Source organism: Mustela nivalis (assembly GCF_964662115.1).
Source record: "Mustela nivalis genome assembly, chromosome: 1".
Taxonomy (NCBI): domain Eukaryota; kingdom Metazoa; phylum Chordata; class Mammalia; order Carnivora; family Mustelidae; genus Mustela; species Mustela nivalis.
The window spans coordinates 4188960-4202077 of record NC_139020.1 but is presented as its reverse complement, the minus strand read 5'-3'; the positions used below and the strand labels follow the sequence as shown (position 1 = coordinate 4202077).

The 13118-nt window shown below is 54.0% G+C and overlaps 1 protein-coding gene across 1 annotated transcript in view; it reads left to right on the top strand.

Annotated features, from left to right (window-relative positions):
• BACE2 (beta-secretase 2) overlaps positions 1–13118 on the top strand; it is an 86552-nt gene that overhangs the window by 53675 nt on the left and 19759 nt on the right. Inside the window, exons 7-8 of the mRNA XM_082721930.1 lie at positions 3913–4062; positions 10151–10319. Of these exons, the coding sequence (XP_082578056.1) occupies positions 3913–4062; positions 10151–10319 (319 nt within the window). The remainder of the gene's footprint in view (positions 1–3912; positions 4063–10150; positions 10320–13118) is intronic.

Here is a 13118-nt window from a genome sequence, read left to right as displayed (position 1 = left end):
ATTCAGGCTGTACTGAGATTTGAGTTCTTCTATAAAAGAATGTGATTCACAGAAGACAAAGGCCGATCAGCCAGTGTAATAATTTTAAAAATCCTGCTCAAGAACAACATGAATCTTGGAGACGTGGCTGACAGCATCCCGGTACGGCCCCAGCTTCCCAGCGGGTTCCGGGCAGCAGGGTAGAGACCAAAGGGTAGACTGAGTGGGAAGAACAAGGCTTCGGGGGTCGGATGGACCAGAACAGAGGCTGGTTTCGGCTGCTCGCTAGCGGGGTGCCTGGGACGGGATTGGGGCCCGCGGAGCCTCCACGTTCTCCTCGCGGGGCTGTCGGGGGCTGCTGGAGCACAGTGCGCCCTGCACACGGGAGCTGTAGAACGAGAAGCGTCTGATGTCCCACCGGGCAGCTGCTCTTTGTTCGAACGTGAGACGGATGTTCTTCTCCGCTCCCTGGGTGTTTCCTAAGCCTGCCTTTGTACAGCGTCACCCTTGCAAGGTCACCAAAAACCCGTGTCTCCTGTGCAAAGTCTTTATGCTGCTGCTAACACCAGCCTGACTCTCCCACAACTCCCCCGGCCGAATCCAAAGACTGATGGGAAAATGCTGAGCAGGTCTTTGCTGCCGGGTTCTAGCAGGAGCGGGGGAAGGAGGAAGGGGTTTTGGGTGTCCTGAGCCAAACTTCAGAAGTCTGGAGCTGGCGTGGGCGGAGCTGCAGGCGGACGAGAGAACGGACAAGAGCCGGGACAAGAAGCAGCGCAGAGGCCCCTTCGGAGCTTGAAAGGGCTTCCGGGCAGCAGTGGTCAAGCCAGAGGAAAGCTCCTATCTTAGCCCGTATCTGCTGAATCAGAAAAAAAGGCAAGGAAAGTTTTTAGTGCCCTCGATTCCGAACGCTGGCTGAAAATCAGACCGTGCTTAAAATATGGAGCCATATGCTGATTTTCTTTGGTAGTGAGAGTGTCCTCGGCCGACCCGACACGGGCCTCCTCAGACTGAGTATTCCGGGCTGGAAGTGTGTGAGGACCACCCCGCAGGACGGGCCCCGCCTCTGGGGAGCCAGGGATGCCAGCCCCCATGGGAACAGAGTGGCACCCCCAGGGCATCGTAGCCCACGGTTGGTGGTGGTAGAAATGGGATTACAAGATTTGTTTGCCTCGTCTAAAAGGATCCTCTGATTCCAGAGCCTGTGTCAGGAAGGCGAGGACCCGGGAAGGTTCTCCGTCTTGGGCAGGGAAAGCACAGCCAGCTGGGGGGAGGGGGAAGGAGGGGGACGCGGGGGGGGGGGGGGACGGACAGGGGCACAGAGTCCCTGTGTCCGCGTGCCTGGCCCGAAGATGGGTGTGTTCTTTCTCACCTGTTGTGGCGTAGGCTTGCTTTCTGGTTAAAGGAGGAATTAAATGCAATGTCAATGTTGGGCTGTCTCCGGCCCGGTTTGTTCAGATGGGATTCTAGGAATGCATGGTCTGTATTTTGAAATGGAGTTCTGTAGACATTAGAGGCCCAGGCACCCTCTCCTCCTAGCTGCAGCGCCCTGGTGCTCGGCCCAGCGCTCCCCCATCTGAAAAATCCAGATGCAGGATGACACCTGCGTTAGGATGACTTTTGACTCTGAACTCTGTGATCTGAGGGTCGAAACTGCCCTCCAAGGACATGTGGCATAGCCTCCGGGGAGGCCCTTGGACTCACAGATGCCTCTTTGGAGGCACGGGGCCCCCGTCCGATCTGGAACTGGGCTCCTTAGGTGAGTTACCAGGTCTGATCCTTCATCTGCAAATTGGAGCTGCCCACGGGCACTGACGTGGGGCTCCCTGCCCTGGGTGCAGACCCAGCCACCCCCTAGCTTAGCCCATCCTTCTGGCCAGCGAATGACCCTCACTGACTCATCTGGCCTCTGGGATTCTGCCCTCCTGCAGATAGTTCAAATCAACTTAACTTTTACAAAAGGTGAAAGTGTATTAACATTTTGTTACAAATGTTACAATGTTACAAACTGTTAAAATGTTATTTTACAAACTGTTAAAATGTTACAAATCAGTCACTAACAGAGTCACAATGGGTGGCCCCTGGAGTAGATGAAAAACCCCAGGGCGTTTTCTCCCCACTGTGTGGTCCAGAGGGAGGGACGGACGGAGGGAAGGACGGACGGAGGGAAGGACGGACGGACAGACGGAGGGAAGGACGGACGGAGGGCGGAGGGCAGGCAGGCGCGCACCTGCCGCGTTGTCTTCGTGCAACAGAGCACCGGGCACTCGCGCTGCGGCGCTCCACTGTCTCCGTACTTGCCCTGCTCAGTCTCCGCCCCATCGCGCTTTCTCTCCGTCCCGTAGCGCCCTCCTTCCTGGACTTCCTGTCCCTGTGCCCTCTTCGTGGCTGTCTGCTGTGCTGGCGCCATCCAGGGTGGGCCCTGGGCCCCTCTGTCCTCCCCGTATTCTCCTGAAAGGGATTCCCTTGGGGCCACATCATCGTTTCCCGTGCGCCCATAGTACTCGCTAGTAGGCCTGGCTGGATAGGAGTTCTGCTTCCAGAACTCGTGGACTTTGTAAATCCCCTTTGGACTCGTAAATCACACCTGGCTCCCCGCAAAGCTCAGATCTCTGACAGATGATCTCTGCTAAAGACGCCAAGGCCACCAAGATAACCTCTGTCCCCGGGCTCCTGCTCCTTCCTATCCACAGCTCCGGCCTCTGCGGCTGCCATCTGGTCCGCCCAGTGAGGCAGCTTCTGTGCGCGGCCCGCCCGCCCTCAGACTCCTCTCCTGCTGCTCCCTGGCCCTTAGCTGACTTCAGCTTCCTAGGGACGCTCCCTTGATAGTCACCCCTCACGCCAGGTCAGGATTCTTCTAGCTCTGCCCCATCATATATCCTCCTAGCTCCGCCCCATTCCATCCTCTCCTAGCTCCGCCCCACCCCATACTCTCCTAGCTCCGCCCCCATCGCGTACACTACTAGCAGGTGCAGGGTAAGTCTGCTTAAAACCGTTCCTTGCCCTGGTGAGGTGGCAGGAGTTATTTCTGGGTAACTTGCAGACTGAGTGCAGAGCGGGCATGTGCAGGGGGCATGGCTCTTCATCGAGTTCAGCCGACCCCTGCTCGGAGGCTCAGGTGTGCGCTCTGTGTTCTTGGCTGTTTATTTTTACCACAAACATTTCCTGAGTTTCTCCTATGGGCGAGGTGTTAGAACCGTAAGGCAGGCAGACAGTACATCTCTGTCCTTCAAGGACTGAGATCACCGTGCAGGAAAGAGAAGGTGAGCAGTTACACCCATAAATGTCAAACTACAGCTGTTACAGGGAGAGGGACCACGGGGAAGAGCTACATGGTGGGACATCAGCAGGGTGGGGAGGGCTTCCGGGAAGGTGGTGTCTGAGCTGATGTCTGGAGGAGGAAAAAGATATTCTGGGACTGCAGAGACCTCCCCCTCCCAGGGGGGTAGTGGGAAGACTCTACACCAGGGTGCAGAATGCTATGCTCGAAATTCAGAGGAGAGGTGATGTCCAAAGTGGTCTAGAGGGCCACATGTGGGATGTAGCCTCTCTTCTAAAGGGCCATTGCCCACTCCCGAGACCTGGGGCAGGTGGCTTCCCCTCTTTGTGCTCTGGTTTCCTCATCTCTAACACGGGGCGCGGGAGTGCTGCTACTGTGCCCATGGGGGTTTGCGAGAATTAAAGTAATCAGTGCTGCAGAGGGCTGGCTGCTGAGTTCGATGCCAGTCAGTACTCTGTGTGCCTGGGTGATCTTGACAGCCGTGTGTTTGTCATCAGCGGTCCCCTTCCAGAGGACTGCTGTCTCCGCCACGCCATCCAAGAGAAACATGGTTTACCGCCACGGGCATCTGGCGAGGTGTCGAGGGGAGCTGGGAGCTGCTTCCTGTTGATGTGCCAGAGTAGTCCTGCTTGCTCACGTGATCTCGTTCTGCCCAGATTCCAGAATTCTCTGATGGTTTCTGGACCGGGTCCCAGCTGGCTTGCTGGACCAATTCGGAGACACCTTGGTCTTACTTCCCAAAAATCTCCATCTACCTGAGAGACGAGAACTCCAGCCGGTCGTTCCGTATAACCATCCTGCCTCAGGTATGAGCGGGGACCTGGGCTGTTCTCCCTGAACAGGTGACCCGCCCAAGCGCGGTCAAGGCTCTCGCATCAGGTCACGTATCTGTGCTCGGCTCAGAGTGTCACGCGGGTGCTGTTACCCCCCGCGAAACCGGGCGGCCACCATCAGTGGGTGTGGGCCCCTGCTCATGAGCCCGGGCAGGCCTGCTGCTCTCAACACGCTCGTGGACACATCGGGTCACCAGCCCTGTGTGTGGCCTCCCTCTTGAATCTGGTGGCTCGCTGGTGGAGCGACGGGGCTCCAGACTCCACCATCCCGCAGCTGCCTCATGGTGGTGGTGGGACTCTGGGGGGCAATGCACTCAGGGGGCCCAGAGCAGGCCCACTGCTGTCTGCCTACGCCTTCACAGTGCTGCTCCCTCAGGGCCGAGGCAGCCCAGACCCCCTGGGCTGGGGAAGTAGAAGGCCCAGAATGGAGGACACTGGTGCAGTGTCCACCATAGCACCAAATACGTTCTTTTCTTTTATGTATTTATTTGTCTTTAAAGATTTTATTCATTTATGCGGAGGGAGAGTGGGGGAGAGAGAGAACAGGCAGGGGAGCAGGACAGAGAGGGAGAAGCACACCTGGTGGGCAGGGAGCCTGATGTGGGGCTCGATCCCAGGACCATGACCCAAGCTGAAGGCAGATGCCTAACCGACTGAGCCACCCAGATGCCCCGAAGATATGTTTTTTGTTGTTGTTTTTTTTTTTAAAAAAGCTTTTCTTTATTTATTTGACTGAGAGATCACAAGTAGGCAGAGAGGCAGGCAGAGAAAGGGGGGGAAGCAGGCTCCCCACTGAGCAGAGAGCCCGATGCGGGGCTCGATCCTAGGACCCTGGGATCGTGACCTGAGCCGAAGGCAGAGGCTTAACCCACTGAGCCACCCAGGTGCCCCTACAATATGTTTTTTTGAAAAGGAGAATAAAACTTGAAGCTCAAGAGATGAAGACAACCTTCTGTTTTCCATATTCAAGAGGGCACTGGCTCCTTCCTCTCCTTCCTCCTCCTACGCATCTAATCAAACGCAGCGTGCTCTGCCCTGCTCAGTCATGCTTCTCACCTCCTGGTTCCCGAGGCTTGCGCTCAGGTCCCCCTCTGCCCCCCTCTGGGGACCTCCACACACACTCTGTATGCCCAGTCCCCTCCTTTCTGCCCTTAAAACCCTCTCAAAGTGACCTTCCTAGGAGGCAGCGTCCAGCCCGCTGTCCCCGCCGTGAGCCATCATGAGTCTCCACCCTGTGCACACTGATGTCCTCACTTCCTGGGGCGCTCCGGGCCTCCCTGGACCCTTCCACGCCCTTGAACCGCCACTCGCCAGTCGGCATCCTCCTGGGCTTCGTGCTCGCTCTCCTGCCCTTCCCTTCTGCCGCCCCCGCCCCCGCCCGGAATGCCCTCACCTCCCCCACTCCCTCTGCATATCCAGATTCTTCCCATCCTGCAAGGTCCAACTCAGACAACCCTCTTTTGTTGAACCTCTGCTGAGCAAAATAGCCCGTTTGTGAGCCTGCCCTTCTGACTCATACCGCAGGCTTCCGAGTCAGTCCCTGCGGCAGGCAGTCATCCCTTCAAGGGGGTATTTTATGCTGGTGCCCTTTGCGTTTGAGCGCTCTATTCTTTAAAAGCACATGCTTAAGCTTCTAGTTCTTCCTCAGTTACATTAATTCCTTGACGAGGAGAACCGTGAGATTGGAAGTCCTTGCTCCTTCCCCGGCGTGAGCGTGCACTGGGGACTGGCGTGTAATCACAGGTGTTTTGGAACAGACAGATCAATGTGCCTTTATCGTGATTTGGTGACTTTGGGATAAAGGGTGGGATTGGGGGCTGGGGAAGGAGGAAGGAGGAAGGATTTCAGAAGTAAAACAAGTGAGAGTACTGCTGTTTCCCTTCTCAACTTGTCCGTGAGGACGTGCCTTCCAGGAATGGCAGGTTACTGGGGACAGGCTTGAGGGCCTCAACAGAGACCCGGGGATGGAGGACACAGTCACTGAGGCCTGAGCTACGTGCTCAGCTCCGCCCCGACTCACACTGTAACGCTGAGCAGATCACTGAGCCCTTTCTCTGTCTGTCCCTTTAATGCTAAAGGGAGAAATCACAATACTTGCCAAAGACATTTTCACCGCATACAGTGATGCTTTCTCCATCTTTAAAATAATTGCTTTTTATGGTTAAATTTTGGTCCATCGAGCAGCACGATGTGGATGTCAGGGTGGTCTGTAACTAAGGTCAAAGCTTTAGGACAGAGGTGAGCGTGTAATCGGGCGTGGGTTGGCAGAATCAGGGACTCGTAAGATGCAGGAGAAAACAGGCATTTGGGGGAAAATCTGTGATGTCCAGGGCGGGCAGTAGCCGCCAGAGCTGGAAGGTCCCTGGGGCTCAATGGCTGGTTCCAGGACCCGGTGCGGGCCGAGTGCGAGAACTTAATGAGGTAGGTTGGGGAGCGTTGCCTTTAATTTTTGTTATCTCTGCGTGAGAATTCAGTAGTATTCTCACGAGACTAGATGTTTTTGGGGTTGATTTGGATATGTTCACATTTTTGGTTTTCAAAAGTCTGCTTCCCCTGCTGTTTTCCCGTTTTCTTCCGCAACATTCCCATTCCGTTCTCTTGCTGTCACCTCTTCGGAGAAGGGCTTGAGCAGGCAGTTGTGCTCCATCCCGTGCTGATAACCTCCCAAGCTCTGCGTGGTACTGACGCAGCCCTCGGGGTCAGCACTGGGGTCGGGGGGGGGGGGCACCTCCCAACACTACAGCTCTGTCTGCCGGCCTCCCTCTCCCTAAACTTTTAGAGCAATCGTCAGGGCTCCTGCCCACCAAGGTTTTAGAATCCGGCCCATGGCTGGGACCTTTCTGGCATCGACAGTCCTAGAGGGGCATATGCTTGCTCGCGCAGGAACGCGCTGTGTCAAAGGCGATTGTCTTAAATTATGTCTGTCTCCGGTCTTTCCCCAAAACACACGGGCTGCCGCTTTTTTGGCCTGTTGACAAAAGCAACCCCCAACCCCAGCCCACGGGCAAATTCTGGTTTTCTTTTCCACATACCCCTAAAAATGTAAATAATTTCAGTCTACCACCGGTCGGTCTATTTGTGCTATTTTAGCTGAAGACAGACAGTGTATTCTGAGCTCTAGCCACCCTTCAGCTTTCCCCAGCTCGTCGCAGCATCTACAGTCTGGAACGTCTATTGGCAGTCAGCTGGGGCACACATACAGTGTCAAAGATACACATTCGGTCTGCATGTTTTTGCATCGATATCCTCAGTTACATGATAGGTGATAATGGATTGGGTTTTATTATAGAATTGGTTTCTTCGGAAGTCAAGGTGTGTTGTGTGTGTGTGTGTGTGTGTGTGTGTGTGTCCACGGACATGCCTGGGGCTCGCTTGCGGACCCTTGGGTGAAGGTGCCGGGGCAGCAGGTCAGGGTATCCCCTGCCTTTGCCTCGTTAGAGTTGATCATGAGAAGTTGCGTCTTTCGTTTGATGTTCGTCAAGCTCAGCACCCCCTGCATTTAGTGAGGCCCTCCTGGGTGCCTCCCGTCCCCTTGAAGATTGGGCTCCGGGAGCACAGCAGAGGACAGACCGACTCCCGGCCTCAAGGGAGAGTTTGCAGACAGACAGCCCAGTCGGGGAGGGTTCTGACTGCGGGTGCAGCTCTTGGACCCAGCAGTGGCCCCAGATCTAACTGTTGAGGACGCCAGGGGCTGCCAGCGTTATGTCCTTGCTCACCCTGCTGCCACACAGCCCCTCCTCCTCTCACCATCCAGATGCTGGCAGGGGCGTTGAAGTTCATCTTCCTCTGGGGTCAGCTTGATTGTGATTGATCTCCTCTAGTGTGACTTCTAGTTTCCTGTCCCGCCCAGACCTCAAATAGTGCTCCTGTGTTCCCACCCCGGGGGAGGGGGGGCTGGCTCCCTGTCCCACCTCTCTGCTGTGGTTTGCCTCCAGGCCACACCCCTCCCTTGTCACCTGGTGCAGCCCCTTCCAGCCGAACCCTCTCAAAATCCCCTCACATCCCCTCCGGCTCCCAGCCTTTCCCACCTCAATCTTTCTTCCCGCGTTTACCCCTTGAGGGCTGGTCTGGGGCTGGCCGAGTGCGAGAACTTAATGAGGTAGGTTGGGGAGCGTTGCCTTTAATTTTTGTTATCTCTGCGTGAGAATTCAGTAGTATTCTCACGAGACTAGATGTTTTTTGGGTTGATTTGGATATGTTCACATTTTTGGTTTTCAAAAATCTGCTTCCCCTGCTGTTTTCCCTTTTTCTTCCGTAACATTCCCATTCCATTCTCTTGCTGTCACCTCTTCGGAGAAGGGCTTGAGCAGGCAGTTGTGGTCCATCCCGTGCTGATAACCTCCCAAGCTCTGTGTGGCACTGATGCAGCCCTCGGGGTCAGCACTGGGGTCGGGGGGGGGGGCACCTCCCAACACTACAGCTCTGTCTGCCGGCCTGGTCACAAGGAAGCCCTTCTTCCTGCTCATCATGCCCTTTATTGCCTTTTTCCGCAGACATTCAGTATTTTATCTTGCTAAGCCACTCTCTTCTCTTGGTTGGCTGCATGTGCATACTTTGCTGTTAAAACACGGAGGGATTGTTCCCCTGAGTGACACCGGCTTGCTCCCTGATTAAGTTTTGACTCGTTTCCTCACACTCGCGCCCCCAGAGGACGTCAGGGCCACGAGCTGTGTTGATGGAACATGCACAGCCCGTGGTCCTCACCCTCGCGAGAGCTTCCTACGAGAGGGTGCTGGGTCTTCTGTCTGTGACAGCTTCTCTCTCGCTGACGGAGGAAATAAATCATCTTGCTTCCCCCTGCTGCCGACTTTTAAGCTCTCTTTGGCAGAGGATGACAGAGCCGGCATCCTGGGGCCCGTTGGGAGCCAGAACCATGTCTGGACCGGGGCGGTAGCCATGGGGATGGGAGGTGTGATGGGGTTCGGATGCCATTTCAGAGGAAGGCCTGCAGCCTCTGGGTATGGTTTCCACATAAGGAAAGATCCTGGCCCGGTGCTGTAGGGCCTGAGGAAATGAGTGAATCATAGATTTACTGAAACAGAAGACCTTGAGAAAAGCAGATTTGGGGAGAATGTCCTGAGTCCGGTTTCTCTGATATTACATTTGAGATGCCTGTTGAGTGTGGCTGTGGCAGCAAAGATCTATTGGAGGTCAGGATTTGGGCATCAACAGAGAGCCCCGGGCTATGCTTAGGACCACGGGGGCCACATAGGTCACCTGGGGTAGAGAGGGGTGCGGGGCGTGGCCACCAGAGGCCAGAGCCCTGGCGTTCTCTGATGCTTGCAGGGGACGAAGGTAAAGTGGACCCTACACAGGTGCCTGAGAATGAGCAGCCGGTGTTGGGAGGAAGAGGAGACCGCCCTTTCTCAGAGGCCACGGGAAGGAGGAGTTTGAGGTGGAGAGTTTGCTGGCCCCATTACCGTAGAAGGGGCCTGTCCCGCTCCCCTTCATTTACCTGCCCCCTTGCCGGATGGGAAGCCTCGAGGGCAGAGGGACTGTGTGTTTGTTAATGATACTGGGACAGTATTTAGGCCATGCCAAGTGATAGATGGATGGATGGATGGATGGATGGATTTGATGGATGGACAGACGGACGGATGGATGGATGGACGGTTGGACAGATGGATGGATGGACGGATGGACGGGTGGATGGATGGATGGACAGTTGGACGGATGGATGGATGGGTGGATGGACGGGTGGATGGATGGACAGATGGACAGATGGATGGATGGATGGACGGTTGGACGGATGGATGGATAGACAGACGGACGGATAGATGGATGGACAGATGGATGGATGGACGGACGGATGGACATCTGTGTGGGTGCATCTGTGCGTGGTTACGGGAGGCGCACTTGTTTTTTTATCACTTTCAGTCGTGTTTATCGCCATGCTTACGATGTCGTCTTCCGGATGGCAGGGTGATGTCATCTCCTTCTCGCCCTGCATCACCCCATGACTCCTGGGAGGGTTGGAACACACTGTGGCCTTGAGAGCTTTGTGAGGTTGCTGGGTTCATGCTTTTCCCTGTCTGTCTGCCTGCTCTCTCCTCGTAAACAGCTCTACATCCAGCCCATGATGGGGGCCGGCCTGAATTACGAATGCTACCGATTCGGCATTTCACCTTCCACAAACGCACTGGTGATTGGTGCGACCGTGATGGAGGGCTTCTACGTGATCTTCGACAGAGCTCGGAAGAGGGTGGGCTTTGCAGCCAGCCCCTGTGCAGGTAAGCGATGCTCGCGCTGGACAGGGAACCCCCGGCCAGAGTACTTGGCATCCATTCATGAATTTGGAAGCAACTCTTGAGGATGGGTCAGTTGCCTTTGAATTCTTTCCCACAGGCCTGTCATCCACAGCGTCTTAGCAGTAAGACGCTCGGCAGGATGTAGAGAAGAGGAAGTGAGGCCGTCCTATAAAATGTTTAATCCCATGCTTGACACAAAACAGATGCGTGATTGACATTAGTATTAGAGTTACATCTCACATTAAATTTAGAATGGTATCTCACACCACTGAATAAAGATAGGGGACCTTGGGGGAAAATTACAGTTTTTTGACAGGAGAATTAAAGATTCATGGGTAAGCTGTGTATTTTTTTTTTCCATCAAAGCAGTCTTCGTGCAAAAAGAAGTAAATGCCTGTCATTGCTGTTTCTTGAAATCCTAAAATGAGGAGATCAAGAAGCGTGTTTTTCTCCTAGAACCCCCTTGAAGAGCTGGTTTGGGGGTGAGTCGGCAATGTATGGCTGGTGTTCGGGGAAACCACAGTCAAGAGGGCAGGAAAGGTGAGGGGTGGTAAGCCCCCCAGACTGTAAGATGTCTTTAGATGAGCAGTTGGCTGGGATGGGGTGTCCACCTAGAGCACGGTGTAGTGGGAGGGTCAGGTACTTGGAAGAAAAGACTAGTCCTGGACATGGGCATGAGCCAGGATTGCTGGGATGCGTGGAAAGTGCACGTGTGACCAGGCAACAGGCAGGCGCTGCCGGGCTCCTGGGCAGGATTTCAGGACTGACAGGTCCTGGCACGTGGGGTTCAGAGTTGGCAGGTAACATGCCAACGAAAAGAAAAATTAAGCACATGTGAGGCAGCGAGGACATGGGACAGGAGAAAATGAGAGGCTGTGGGGTGAGACTTGGGTCCCCACACAGTATGGGGAGGGAGGCGTGAATGTAATGAAACACTCGGGACAGTGACCCACGGGCAGGAGTGCTGGCTGTGCCGGTCACCCCGACCTTCACTGGGATCAAAAACCCACGGAGGAGTCTGAGGGAGAGCCGTGGAGATGGGGAGGGGGTGCAGGCAAAATGTCGGATGATCTCAGCTGGTTTATTCCAAAGGGGTACATTTCAGATCTTATTTACCATCTGACTCGCAGAGGTCAAGTCGGTGCCCTGGTGGATAAAGCAGGTCGGTCATGCTGCCCATCCTTGTTTGGACACAGGGGATCCCCGGAGGATGAAATAACAATTTGGGGAGTGGGAGGAGAGGCATATCCGGGGAAAAACGTACATCGGGAATGTTAGTCCTGCTCACGTGGTGTATGAACAAAACCACCCAACACCACGTACACACTTGGTTGCTGCGAATGCCTTCTTCAGCGTTCACACAGAGCGCTCTGACTCTGCCCTAGGGACCGGGCTCCGGATCCCTTGTCCTTTTGTCGTCTTCGTGGGGAGTGAATGTTTACCTCTCAGAGTGCATTAACTGTTTGTAGCCTGGGAGGTATCCCTGGGGGAGACCTTCCTCTGTGGCACTACCTGGGACTTCGCGATCGGAGAAGCTACCGGTCTGCCAGCTGTGAGTGTTTCACGTCTCATAACCCAGGGAACTAAGCACTAAAGCAATTTTCCCCACAATTTCTGTTCTCTTGTTAAATACCATTAAAATAGAGGCTACTATGGCAACAGCCATATCGTCCACTTTACTTAATACCGCAGAGCGCATAATCACCATGTCTCCTAAGTGAATTGCTGTTGGAAATAGTTTAATACTAAGTGTCTGCAGGGAAAGCAGCATTCATTCCTGCCTTTCAACATGAATTCTTTGTTAGGTGTGCTTATCGAAGTTTGGGTTTTGTTTTGTTTTTCTTGGTTACTATTTTTAAAAAGGCGTATTTAAGATTTTGGTACTTAAACATTTGATTTTCTCAGCAGTGGGAATATACACAGATAGGTCTCCTCTTCTGTGCAAACTGTTTAGCCATTAAAGTAATTACTTCCCCAAAAGGCACAATTAGGAGCCAGACAGTGGTCTATAGCGCTATAATAAATGGAAGAGGTACACTGCCTTTTTTTTCTCTTTAAAAGTGTTTATTTTTAATTTATCACATGCTTTAAATAACAAAATGATTTAAGTCCTAGGAAATCATGTGCTCTGGGCACACTTACGGAACACCCAGATTTAACAAATGCTAACGTTTTGTCATATTTGCTTCAAAAATTTGTTATAGAAACAGAAAATAAATGTAGCTTAAAGCCCCAGTCCATGGCGCTTCCCAGAATGATCCTTTATCCTCAGACTAGTGTAGATTCTTCTCTAATTACTACGCACTTAAGATTTTGCGACGTAGTTATCAGTGCCTTGCATTAGCTGTCTCTTGCTTGGTAACAGGTTAGCCCCACGGTTAGCAGCTCTGTCTGACTTGGCAGGTGCTGAGGGTCAGCAGTGGGGGAGCAGCTTAGCTGGGTGGTTCTGGGTCCTACTGGAAGCTCACTCACGGAGTCGGAGAGAGGAACGCTCCTTTCCTCACCATTGGGACTTCCCGCCAGTCTTCCCTGACCATCCTTAAGATGGGCACCCAGTCACCCCAGAGCAAGTGATTCCAGAAAGTCAAAGTGCCACAGAGTACCCAGGCTGGTCTTTTTATGCCCCGTTTTGAAACTGACATGCGGTCACTTCTGCCCTATTCTGTTGACTTGCTCAGAACAGCCCCGGCCCGGGGTAGGAGGGAATTACACAAACGCAACTACCAGGGAGCCAGGATCATTGGAGTCCCCTTAGAAGCTGTCTGCCGGCTACCTATAAAT